The 14,138-nt window shown below is 36.5% G+C and overlaps 1 protein-coding gene across 1 annotated transcript; it reads right to left on the reverse strand.

Annotated features, from left to right (window-relative positions):
* Positions 1-1,300: 1,300 nt before the first annotated feature.
* Positions 1,301-7,214, reverse strand: LOC150052574 (olfactory receptor 5B3-like). Its single transcript, XM_090349155.1, has 2 exons — positions 6,317-7,214; positions 1,301-1,326 (listed from the first exon to the last, which is right to left on the reverse strand). The coding sequence occupies exons 1-2, from the start codon at positions 7,212-7,214 to the stop codon at positions 1,301-1,303; spliced, it is 924 nt and encodes a 307-aa protein (XP_090205281.1).
* Positions 7,215-14,138: the final 6,924 nt, after the last annotated feature.

The following is a 14,138-nucleotide window of genomic DNA, read 5'->3' on the forward strand; positions in this document are numbered from 1 at the left end:
AATCCTAGCTACTCAGGAGGCTGAGATCTGAGGATTGTGGTTCAAAGCCAGCCCAGGCAATACAAAGCTGAGAGACTCTTATGTCAAATTAATCACTAGAAAATGGGAAGTGGGGCTGTGGTTCAAGAGTAGGGTGGTATCCTTGAGATGAAGAACTCAGGGACAGCACCCAGGCCAGAGTTCAAGCCCCATGCCACCCTCCTCCCCAAAATGAACCAAGAAAATTAATGCTCCCAAAGAGATAAAAGCTATAAAAATAATCTAGAATAAGCTCTGTGAAATCAGAAATTTACAAGAGGATTTTAAGAACTGACAAGTAGGAAAAAGAGGTAATCCATAAATTTGAAGGTAAATCAGTTGCAGTAATTTTGAATGAGGAGCTCAAAAGAAAAGAACAATTTTTTTAAACAGAGCCCTTGAGACATACTGCATGCCACCATGTATAAGAACACAGGCAAAATTGGCATATCTGAAGGAGCAATGAAAAACTCATAAGGGCAAGGATAACTTTTGAATGAGTATGTCCAAAAAATTTAAATTTGATGAAAATAACCTTTCCAATAAGTTTAACAAAGTCAAGAAGGATAGAGATAAATTCCTCCAAACAAATTTTAATCAAGTTGCATACATTGGAAGAAAAGCTTATTTAAAAAGTAACTTATTGAAAGAAGCAAACAACTTGAGACATGGCTTTATCTAACAGAGTAGGTAAATGAGAATTTGGGATACCAGTATAAACACTGTCCTTGGAAGATTGAGCAGGAACAGTGAAAACAGGACAGGTACAGAGACACAGAAAATCTGCAACTTCTGTTCCCTTGCTTTCCTAGGAGAAGGGAAAAACTAGGTGGTTTTCATGTCTGCCTTGCAGAAAGGGTCCTATGGTCATGAATGACATTTATTTTTCACTCTGTGTACCTCAGAAAGCCATAGCAAAGTGCCATTTTGAAACCGGGCTACTCATTGGCTTTGAAAACAAGGAGTCTACATGAGTTAGGGCATCATGGGAACTCCATTCAGATTTTTGAAGGGTGAAAGCCATACGAAGTGGTCATGGAAAGGAAGACTGCCAGGAGCAGGTGAGAAGCTTTAGCAGCTGGAAAGAAAAGCATGGATGCTCAGTGGTCTCACCATCCCTGACTAGAGAATTGTTGCATGAAATTCATAGAGTAAGCAAAGAAATGGCTCTTGGACTGACAAGTATCTTACCACTAAAATCTGAATACAGATTTCTTTTTTAATGAAGGGCTGGATTTAGGACTGTATTATATTGGGGATATTAAAAACTAGAGAAGAGTCATTACCTATTCAGTCTTTGCACACTCTGTGACAATGGATTAAATTAGTGACAAAATAAAGGCTCTAAAGCTATTAAAATACATAGATGAAGAAAAAAATGAAGTATGGATGAAACATACAACTTTGGTCTTATTAACCAAAAGAAGAAGGAAGACCCAAATTAATACAACTTGGGGTGGGAAGGAAAGGAGGACAACACAATAAATGCCAAAAAATCCAGAAGATCATGGAATAATACTTCAAACACATCTATGTTAATAAACCAAAAAAATCTAGAAGAAACAGACAAATTTCTCAACAGATATCAATCTAAATAAGCTTGAGAAGATATTAGTCACTGAACAGATCAGTACTGATGAATAAAATGGAAACAGTAATGAAGGATCTTACAACCAAGAAGACCCTTGGATTTAATGACTTCACTGCTGAATTATATCATACAGTTAAAGAAGAAATGACATTAGTTCTTCTCAAATTATTAGTTGGATATTGAATCACACATGATTATTGTGTCGTGTATGATCTATGTGTCCAGTAGTGTTCATTTTATGAAATCCAGTGTGCCAAGATATAGATGTATGTTTTTACAATTGTTTTCTATCTTTGATGGATTATTGCCATTCTTGAATGGATTATTTCCTTCTTTTGTTTCTTCAGAATAAATTTGGTTTCAAACTGGCTTTGTGAAATATAAATGTAAATGTCCACCTTGCCTTGGGGTGCCGTTGCTTAGATTTCTTTTTCCATTCTTTCACTTTTAGTCTATGTTTGTTTTTGACACTGAGGTACATTTTTTCCATATATTTTTTATTGTAATTAATAGAAGGGTTACATTATATTCACCAGATAGAAGGTGCATTACTTCACAAACATTGATACCCTTTCTCATGTCTTGGTCCCCATTTTCCTCCCCTCACCCCTGCCCCTTATCTTGTTTTCCCACCTTCCCTATCCTATTTCAAATAACCAAATACACATATATACAATATATCAGATAACAAAGTGAAATACTGTAACAATATGAGATAACCAAGGGACAGCAAAAGAGATGAGAGATAACATAGTACATTAAGGACAACAATCACTCATTATAGGGGTTTTGTTTCTATATCCTAGAGGTCCTTTCAAATAACATCATACTATATGGCCTTACGTATCTAGGTTTTATTCTATTGTAACTCTCTGTTAGGAGAGCCCAAGGTTTCTACTGATTATGTCAAATGAGGGAAACCATTGAGCTAAGTTCCTTTGAATCTGGCTTACTTCACTTAATATGATTTTTCTAAGTCCTTCCATTTCCTTACAAATTGGGTGATGTCGTTCTTTCTGGACGATTGGATAAATGCCAAGCAGTGGAATTGCTGGGTCATAGGGGAGCTCTATGTTTAGCCTTTTGAGGAACTGCCATACTGCTTTCTATAGTGGTTGAACAAGTTTACACTCACACCAACAGTGTAGTAATGATCCCTCCTGGCCACATCCCCTCCAGCATATGTTGTTATTAGATTTCTTGATCAAGGCCATTCTAACTGGAGTGAGGTGGAATCTTAGAGTTGCTTTGATTTTCTTTTTTTTTTATGGTCAGAGATCTCGAGCATTTCTTCATGTATCTATAGGCCATTTTTATTTCTTCTTCAGAGAAGACTCTCTTTAAGTCTTTGGCCCATCTTTTAATGGGATGGAGATTAGTTTTGGAGTGATTCAATTTTTTGAGCTGTTGATATATTTTAGATATGAGGCCTTTGTCTGTTGTATGGTTAGTGAAGATCTTCTCCCACTCTGTAGGCTTCCTAATTAATTTACTAGCTATGTCCTTTGCCGTACAAAATCTCTGCAGTTTAATGCAGTCCCACTTATTCAGCCTTTCTCTGATTTGTTGTGTTTCTTGGTTCTTATTAAGAAAGTTTCAACCTGTCCCAAGAAGACCTAACGTATCTCCTATTCCTTCTTGTAAAGTTTTCAGTGTATCTGCTTTTACCTCCAGGTTTTTGATCCTTTTGGAGTTAATCCTGGTGCAGGGTGACAAAGAAGGATCCAACTTTAGTTTTCTGCAGGTGCTTAACCAGTTCTGCCAGCATGAGGTACACTTTTATATGCAACAAATGGTTGAGTATTTTGAAAATATTTAAATAAAATTGTAACTCACAGGTATGGGTCAAAACTTCCCAAGACCAAAGAAATAAATGAAAGAAAGGCTGAATAAATGGGATTGTATCAAACTGCAGAATATATGGATGGCAAAGACATAGCTAGCAAGATAAATAGAAAGCCTACAGAATGGGGGAAGATCTTTACCAGTTAAGCATCAGACAAGGACCTCATATCTAAACTATACGTAGAGTTAAAAAAATTAAGCCTCCCATAAACAAATTCTTAAAGAAACAACAACCCAATTAATAAATGGTCTAAAGACTTAAAAAGAGACTTCTTCAAGAAAGAAATAAGAATGGCAATAGAATATGAAGCGATGTTAAACATCTGGCCATAAAAGAAATGCAAATCCAAACAACATTGAGATTCTACCCCACCCAAGTTAGAATGATCCTTATGAAGAAAATTAGCAGATGCTGAAGGGGATTATGTAACCAAAAGGGAATGCTACTACACTGTTGGGGAGAATGTAAACTTGTTCAACTCCCCTGGAAAGCAGTAAGGAGGTTCATCAAAAGACTACAGATCTCCTAGGATTCAGCACCTATTCCTGGGCATTTATCCAGCAGAACACGAACAAAACCACACTAAAACGATGAGCACTACCATGTTAATCACAGCATTGTTTACTATGACTAAGATATGGAATCAAACCAGATCAAACTTAGTGGATGAACTATACAATTCGTGTGTGAGGATGGGAGAGAAATACTGAGAGAGAGGGAAGGAGTGACACTGTTCAAAAGAAATGTACAAATCTGGGGGGAGGGAAATGAGGACAAAAAGATAAGAAGTGATAACAATGATTGTTAAGTAATGCACCTTCTATCTGGTGAATATAATGTAACCCTTCTATTAATTACAATAAAAATATAAATAAATAAAAGAAATATGGGCATCTGACTTATGTAACTGTTTCTCCTCTGTTCCTTATGTTTACAATAATAATAATAATAAATATGTATATTTAAAATGATATATATATATATTAAATTCCCAAACTGCAGTCCTTCACACTGAATTTTAGGATGGGAGCAATGCCCCTGATTTTCTGTGCATGTGACCTGGGTATTTGACCTGAGTCCTGTAATTAGAAGGATATTGTGCTTGGTTTAATAGTCTGCCCTGATCGCCACCTGTCATCTTGTCTATTATCTTTGAAACTTTCCTATTAGTTCAAACAGATTCTAAAAGAAAATAATCAGTAAAAGTTCATTGGGAATATTTCCAATAGACATGTCACCATAACTAGAGAAATGAATATTTGTGTTAGGTTACACCATTCCCCAAGAAAGACCACTAACACATTAATACACTACAGGTGATTATCTGAGATACCAAAGCCCTTATTTCATAGTGATTTCAGAGTTAACAAATTTCACATGACACACATTCCTACAAGGAGATTCTGTACACTTTTGAATTCCTTATAATCAAAAGTAAACCATGGATATTGTGGTTTCTTCTGAAAAATAATGTCATGTTTATATTGCACAGGGAACTCAGCACTTCAGTTAATTTTAGAATTTATGTGTATTTTAATTTCTGAAATTTAATAGGCATGAATCCTCTCAATAATTTTGTACTCATTATTTTGTTATGAAATATGAAACTACACATATGCTACTAGCCACTTGATGAAACATTACTTGCCTTTAAAATATGAGGAAGTTTGAAATGTTCCATGGTGATGGGATAGTTAGGAAATTATTTTGCCCCTAAGTGAGAGTGAAATGTGAGTGAAAATGCAGAAAAAAGCGCTAGCAAATCCAATATACCTCCTATGATGTATTTGAATGCAGAATGTGGAATTGATTTTATTATGCATGAATATCTATCAGAATGATTGTTTTTCAACAATTACCATGTACTTATTTTACTCATTTATCAAATATTTATGGAGCATCTTGATGAAACATTTATTCAGGAATTGGTCTTGAGGTTGTGCAAAAAACATGTAATGTCACTGCTTTTGTGGAATTTAAATTGTAGTTTGGGCAAAAACAAGTAAACAAAAACAAAATAAGGAAACACATACACTGTAGATAATGGTAGGTAAAATCTATAAGAAATAACAATATCACATGAAGATGGAAAAGTATCCGCAAGGACTATAACAGAGTCCAAGAGAAGAAAAGACCTGAATGGAGTGAGTGAATTCCTCCTAGAGAAATGCAAAGGCTCAATCTCCCAAGTATGGTTGGTGCTCTGAAGAAATTCAAGGAAATTAGTGAGAAAGGAGAGAAGTCTGATGTGGGGGGGGGCAGAGAGGAGTCACAACAAGGATTATACCTCAATGAAACAAACAATGAAAGGCCAGTATGATCAATTCTACCAGATTTGGTGAAAGGAAAATGGAACGGAGGAGGATGGGGTAAGAGAGAACAAGAGAAGGGGACATTCTGTGTGAAACACAATGTATGCACGTGCAAATACCATGGTGAAATTCTTTAGTACAAAAATGAATGACAGCACTGTAAAGTAGGCTATGTCAGGTCAGGGTGGTGAATGGATGGAATGGATGAGAGATGGGTTGAAGCACATTTTATGAAAATAGAGCAAAGAACTTTATTAAATTGTGGTAGAGGAAGGGATGAAGACAGCCTTAGATGGGATGAGGTTGAGGTGCTATATATTATGCAGGTATGGATTTGTCACAATAATGGCCATGCTCTTGTACAACTAATCAATACTAACTAGTAAATATCTAAAGAATCAAAATCTTTAACTTCAATGTTGACATTTAATATAACTCCACATGTGGAAAATACCAGCGTTATCTGTGAAGTAACTAACATCTTGGAAAATTAAAACCAGAATCCCAAAGCTGTTTTTCGCATCCACAAAATGATTGCACTCTTGAGATTTAAAAATGCACTCTTCACCTCCTTGTTCCTCAGGCTGTAGACCACAGGGTTCAGCATGGGAATGACCGTCGTGTAAAACACAGATGCGATTTTGTCTGTGTCTGAGTGAGCCGTGCTGGGCTGTAGGTACATGAAGATAACAGTCCCGTAGAAGATGGAGACTGCAGTGAGGTGGGAGGCGCAGGTGGACATAGCCTTCCTGTGTCCCAGGGCTGAGTCCATTTTTAGAACGGTAATAAAAATGAATGTGTAGGATATGCAGATAACAAGGAGAGCAAGAAATATATTAAAGGTTATTACATAGAGAAGGATTAGTTCAGTAGTACGTCTGTCAGAGCAAGACAGAACCAGGACTGAGGGAATTTCACAGAAAAAGTGATGCACCACGTTGGACCTACAGAAAGAGAGGCTGAATGTGTCCCCAGTGTGGATGGAGGCATTCAGGAAGCTAATGACGTAAGAGCCTAGGATCATCCAAGAACACACGTTCGTTGTCATGGTGGTGGTGTAATGGAGGGGCTTACACACTGCTGCATAGCGATCATAGGCCATTGAGGCCAACAGGTAATTTTCTACAGTAGCAAAGCCTGAGAAAAAGAACACTTGAGCAGCACAAGCATGGTAGGAGATGACTTTGTCTCCCATGAGAAGTCCAGCCATGACCTTAGGAGTGACCGCTGAGGAGTAGCAGAAGTCCACCAGAGACAGGTTTCCCAGGAAGAAGTACATGGGGGTGTGGAGACGAGAGTCCAGGAGAATCAGCAGGACCATCCCCAGGTTCCCAGCCAGCGTGACCATGTAGATGATGAGGAAGGTGACAAAGAGTGGGATCTGCAGGGCTGGGTCACTGGTCAGTCCCACGAGGACGAACTGTGAGACATCTGTCCTGTTCTCCATTGCTGTGATCCAAGAATCTCCAGATGCTCTGTAGCCATAACACACAAGGAATAGAAGGATTCGAAGATCAAATGGAAGTCGTAAAACATGAGACGATATATCTGTTAACTGAGATGTGGACAATTGTGTAACTGGATGACAATGTCTTTCCTGGCCATATCTATCTTATAGTTCACGTTTCCCAATACTATTTCCTGTTGTTGACCTTTTAAAAAATGGTTCTAGTTTCATTATGAACTTTCCACTCTATTCAATAGTTTGTTTGCTTAGCTGTTACCTTCAAGAACAGTGTAAAACAAATAAAGGCCAAATAATTGATTTGTATTTGCATATTTATTAAGTGGCCATGTTGATTCACAAAAGATACCAATCTTTCACCCATGTTGAATCATTCGTAAATCTCAGGATTTAAATTGTATTTATACTAAGTAGAATTTAACAGAATTTATAATTACTCCTTTGATTCAAACTTGATGTTGGAATTCCACTGTGAACTAAAAGAGTGATTAATTATGGTGATATTTTCTTGTCTTTGGAGGTAAAAACAAGAAAAAATGAAGAAGAGAAGCCATTCCTTTTTCAATGATAACACTGTTCCAAGTGAATTAACAAGCCCTGAATTGTGTTTTAATTTCCCCTTGCTACTGCATTTATCATACTACCCATTTATGTATTTAAATTGAAATGGTTAAAGCCATTGCCTTTTGATTAGAGTGATTGTGATACATCATAGTACATCTCAATGTGCATGAAGGGTAATGGGCTAGGAGCATGATCCACCTGTGTTAGCCATTGTGATTAAATTCATATATCAGATAGCTCAGGCACAGATCTTATATTCTGGCTATATCAGCCCTAGGAATTAGAGGTCTTTAACTAAACTGAACATCATATTCTCCCCTCTGACATGAATGTATAATGAGGTCTGCTTTCAATTAGTATTCTATTAAATTAGATTTTACATAAAAGATGTTACAATTCATGTCATCAACACAGCTTCATGAAAACTAGCTAGTTTTCATGTTTGATTTGACTGAAGTCAGTTCTGATATTGTGGGATCTGGCTACAGGTAAGTGTAAAGGGCGACTGAAATCACCTGTACAGTCTGTTTCTGTTTGTCTTTTCACCAGAGGTATATGTGATGCTCCTGAATTTCCATGAAGCCATGCTTAAAATTTTTCTTCCTTGAACAAAAGCCATATAATGAGTGATTGTTGTCCTTAATATACTATGTTATCTCTCATCTTTTTTGCCATCCCTTGGTTATCTCATATTGTTACAATATTTCACCTTGTTATCTGATATATTTTATGTTGCTTAATTGCTTATTTGAAATTGGATAGGGAAGGGGGGAAATCAAGATGAGGGGGGAAGGAGGGGAGGGAAATGGGGACCATGTCATGAGAAAGGGTATCAATGTTTGTGAAGTAATGCATTTTCTATCTGGTGAATATAATGTAGCCCTTCTATTAATTACAATAAAAATAAATTAAAAAAATTTTTTTTAATTTTTTTCTAAGAATTTATTAAGATTGATTTTTACATCATATTTCAAATGACATGTTTTTCAAACAAGTGTTAAGAAAGGAATCTCTATATACAATCACTGGCACTTAGTTTTAGAACATAATCAAAATTAGACTAAGGGTTTGTATATCATAGATACATATTAATTTATGAAATAAAACATTATATCCATAGAGTCATAGGTTTTTATGTCTATGTAGTCATGTTTATATATCCAATACCATGTCCATAGCATTGGAAATTTAAAAAATTTTAAAAATTCTTTCTTCCTTGCCATCAATAGTTTAGTTTGGGATGAACGGGCCTATTGTCTTTAAATTTGAGTCTTTCTCTTATTACTTAATCAGACATCATCACAGAATGCTGAATGTTGGATGAATTTGACGGACTGTTTTAAGTTTACAGATTTGTTTTGGAGGAAATTTCCACTTTGCAATAAATTTTATTCAAACCTGTTCTCATGTAGTAACATTTTTAAACTCTTTTATTTTAATTAAAAGCTGGAAAGATATCAATTTAAACGTAACTCACATTTCTCTTAAATTTTTGTAGCTTCAATTCATGAGCCATTCCTATAAAGACATTTTTTTTTGCCAGTCCTGGGGCTTGAATTCAGGCCCTGGGCACTGTCCTGAGCCTCTCTGTGCTCAAGGCTACCATTCTACCACTCGAGCCACAGCACCACTTCTGGCTTTTTCTATATATGTGGTACCAAGGAATTGAACCCAGTGCTTCATGCTTACTAGGTGAGCACTTTAGCAGCTAGGCTATACTTCCAGCCCCAATTTACTTTCTAATTTTCACACACACACACACACACACACACACACACACACACACACACACACACACGTATGGTCACAGTTAGTATATACAGTCCTTTAAAAACAATGATATTGGATTCACATGCAAATATGAATGTGTGTTGTATGTGTATAGAATGAGCTGCAAATATGGTGAACAAGATAAAGTAACTACCTAATCAATCAATGCATCATCGATCTTTCTTTTGGGGGATGAAGGGAAAGACATTGTTTATGGATCACTAAAATTCTTACCATAAATAGCGATTTATGAGGAGGACTTGGACTCATATTTGTTGACTCACTGCTTTAGAATGGTTTTGAAAACAGCATTCTCCTACCCACGGCCTTCTAGGAGGAGCAGGAAGAATACTGCTGTGGCACTAGTTATGCTTCTCACTTGAATGTTTATGGAATATAGAATTTTTCTAGTTTTCTTCAAGAGAAAGAATGATCAATCCAGAATGATGCATCTGAAATTGCAAAGTCAGGCATGGAATGCTGCATGTGCTCTCTGGCAGAGCTCCTTCTCATGCAGAGGCAAATGACCTGACAACATCTGTGTGGCAAAACTAATTGGAAGGGGAAAAAAATCAACCTGAAACAAGTAATCTGCCATGAATTCTTTCTGTGTACTGGGAAGAGGCACCTAAATTGTCCCGTTTTCAAAGATAAATGTGACAAGATTACCTATCTCAAATAATTTGAAGATTGCATCTGTATATAATGAAACCAGAGAGGCTTATGAAATAACAAAGAGTCAACATAATATCTTGTGATTACCACTGCTGCATTTATTCACCCTTTGTGCCCTACACCTTGTAGGTGGAGATGGGAGGGAGGGACAGACCAGGAGAGACCAAGGGAACAGAAGATACTGTCTGAGAGGAAATGTGCTCATTACCTGACTCATGCAATTGTAATCCCTGTGTTTATTACCTCTATAATAACAAAAAGTCAATTAATTATAAAAAGTAAAAAGTGAATGAATGCATCCTGACTCCAGGAACAGACTTACCACTAAAGAGTAAAAGGCTTGGCCATGCACGTTGGCTCACGCCTGTAATACTAGTTACTCAGGAGGTTGAGATCTGAGGATCATGGTTCAAAGCCAGCCTGGGCACTAATAAGTCCATGAGACTCTTATCTCCAATTAATCACCAGATAACCGAATGTGGTGCTGTGGCTCAAGTGGTTGAGTGGTAGCCTTGAGCTGAAGAACTTAGGGACAACACCCAGGCCCTGAATTCAAGCCCCAGGACCAACACACAGACACAGACACAGGCACAGACACAGATACATACACACACACACATACACACACACACACACACACACACACACAGAATAAAGGGCTCTGTTTTAACACTGCAACGGAAGTACTTGTAACTAAAATAGAAAAAAAAAGAGAAGTACTGTATCTAATTTATGTAAATGTAACCCCTCTGTACATCTCCTTTATAATAACAAGAAAAATATATGAAGAAAAAAAGGAAAAATCCTGGGGCTATCCAGATAATACTTTTCCTATCATTTGAGAATTTAATTATATGAACACTTTAAAAATAAAATGCATTATACAAAAAGTATACACAGGGAATGATTTAGCTACTACTAATAATATGAGTCCATTGCTTAACTTTAGAAACTTCATTCACTTTGAGGCTTTCTGGTTTACTTCTACCCAATAATATCTGTTTCATCCTTCCCAGGAGTAACTATGTAACTTCTTTTTTTTTTTTGCCAGTCCTGGGGCTTGAGCTCAGGGTCTAAGCACTGTCCTTTGTTGTTTTTTTTTTTTTCCCCTCAAGACTAGAACCCCAGCCCTTAAGCCATAATACCACTTCCTGCATTTTCCCTATATGGTACCAAGGAATCCAACCCTGGTCTTTGTGCATGCTGGGCAAGTACTCTTACCACTAGGGCAAACTCCGCTTACATAATTATTAACTATGTTTTAGAGTTCTGCTTCTGAAATGTAAACAAATGAAACATATGTTGTGTCTTCTTTAAAATAAATAGGTAAAATAAAATTCCTGAAGACTTTATTATTTAAAAGTGATGATTTTTCTTGAAGTTTTCTCTGACTATAGATGAAGGCTTACCACAAATCTTCAGGTCAGGGGCCTGAGTGTACTTACAACGATTATCATCCAGGGGAATATATGATTTCCAAGGTGCATGACAAGCAGGATAACCCTTCTAGAATGATAAGATGGTGAGATTTCAGAGGCTACTAATTTATGGATTCCTGGAGAGAATGTCACACTTGAAAGCTTTGGAGACTCCCCCACATGAGAATATTTAATATTTCCATCTTGCCATCCAAAGGAAGAACCAATTAAGCTGCCTAGAGGGGGTAAGCTTGTTAGTAGTTAAACTTTTTGAAATTTATTTTTAATTAGTAAATAACAATAGACATATTAGTGACACGCTAGTATTATATTGTGGTATGCTTAAAAAACATATAAAACATATCTATTAGTGACACAATAATAATAATATTTTGGGTTACATTTAAATCATATTAAATGTACCTATCTTCTAAAATATTTATTCTTTTTGGTTAAAAGGTTCAAAATCTTTCACTCTGCCTTTTTGAAAAAAACTATATCATTATTGTCCGTAGTTAGACTACTTTTCTAAGCAGTAGCATCTTGCACTTAACCTAACTGTAAATGACAATTTTGCCATCCGTTGTGGATGACCTGTTATGTGTACCTTCATATACATATATGTATTTTCTTTATCCGTTCAAGAGTTGACCATCTTTATAGACTGTCCATTGTGAACAAGGCTGGTTTAAACACCTGTGTGCAGTATCTATTGCTTACACACTTACATACCTTTACACTGGTGCCTGTGGTGGTATAGCAGGAGTAAACAGTACTTCTATTTCCAATTTCCTGCCTAACAACCATAGCAAATACACTGATTTACATTCTGACAATGTTTAAGAGTTCCTTTTTTTTTCTCCATAGCTTCACTGGCATTCATTTGCGTTTTGTTTGCTATCTTTCTTTTGGTATTAATGTACATTAATTTTGGTATTAGGATACATTTTGTTCTCTGATGGATCACATCTGTAATCCTAGCTTCTCGGGAGGCTGAGAACTGAGAATCATGGTTTGAAGTCAGCCTAGGCAGGAAAGTCCATGAAACCCTTATCTTGATGTAACCACCCAAAAGACCAGAAGGCCAGAAGTGGAGGTGTGGCTCAAAGTGGTCAAGTACTGGGGCCTTGAGCAAAAGAGCTCAGAGACTCAAAGACAGCACCCAATCCCTGAGTTCAAGCCCCATGAGCCCCCAAAAATGCATGTTTATGAGTTATCTTTAAATAATTATTCAAAGGGGTTTCAATTCAACACATCAATTTATGAGTACATTATACCTAGGTATTTCATGAAACGTCATGGAAACTGTAGACAGTTTTCACTAGTGTCCACATGTGTCAATGGAATTTGCATATCCATGTCAATGAATCACAGTAAGTATTGGTATGCAAATATTTCTATATAGTTAGCAGATTGTGATGCTTGGCGTGTCAACCCTATGTAACTCTATCGTATCTAGTTCTATTTATAATATTTTCAGGAATCTCCATCTTAATGTTTATAATGGATAGACTGATTTACATTCCCACCAACAGTTTGTAATGATTGATAGTGGGTACATATTTTTGAGAACAATAACAAACACATTAGAGAAAGACATCATGAAAACTAAAGTATTTTGAGTGGAATAAAATGTAAAGTCAAAAGTACATACAAAACAATAACACCAAATGTAAATACACTGCTTTTCTTCTTCAACCAACTGAGCTAGGTCTCTGGGGAAGCTTCCTTTGCCGTTTTTCTGAGACTGGAGTAAAATCGTATGTCATTGTCCTCAGGGACACCAGTTCTCATGGGCCTGGCACATTTATCCCTTTCGTATCTCAAGATTGGTCTGTATATCTCGATATGGCTCCACTTAACATCATTTTAAAGTGAGCAAAAGCTGGGTGTCACAGGCTTTTTGATGTTAATTTCAATTTCATGATGTTGATGTAAACGTTTGGCTATTCTGTGAAAAGGCTTTAATCATATTGCTTTATTAGTATGAGTTGGAACATTTGTAAGACATTCCCAGTTGAAAATGATTTGTATGGCACAAATGGTGTCCTTATTATGTTGTGCAGTACATTAGGAGACTTTCTCCCCTCTTTCCTCAGTACAACCCTGAGTGATGGGAATTATTTCATAATTTCTACCCAATAATCACTTTTGCTTCTGCCTCTCTGACTCCAGAGAACTTGAATCTTTGCGACCGGACTTTAAGAAACTATTTGTTTAACAGAAGCTTTGACAGCCTTGTGTGAGTCAACTTGTAGTTGGAAGTTGTATTATCTTCCTCAAGTGAAAGGTAAGTTTCCAGTTCGTTTCTTTCTGTGGTATGTTCAGGCTGCCAAAACAAGAAGTTCTAATTAAAGGGATGTGGCAATCATTTATCCATTCAGTATGCAGAGTTTAGCACCCCAGGTTTTACTAATATCATGAGTTCTTGACATTTATTGATGTAGCAAATTCCAGGAAAAAATAAAATAGTGATTTA

Source organism: Megascapheus bottae, chromosome 16, assembly GCF_031878675.1.
Source record: "Megascapheus bottae isolate mThoBot1 chromosome 16, mThoBot2.hap1, whole genome shotgun sequence".
Lineage (NCBI taxonomy): Eukaryota > Metazoa > Chordata > Mammalia > Rodentia > Geomyidae > Megascapheus > Megascapheus bottae.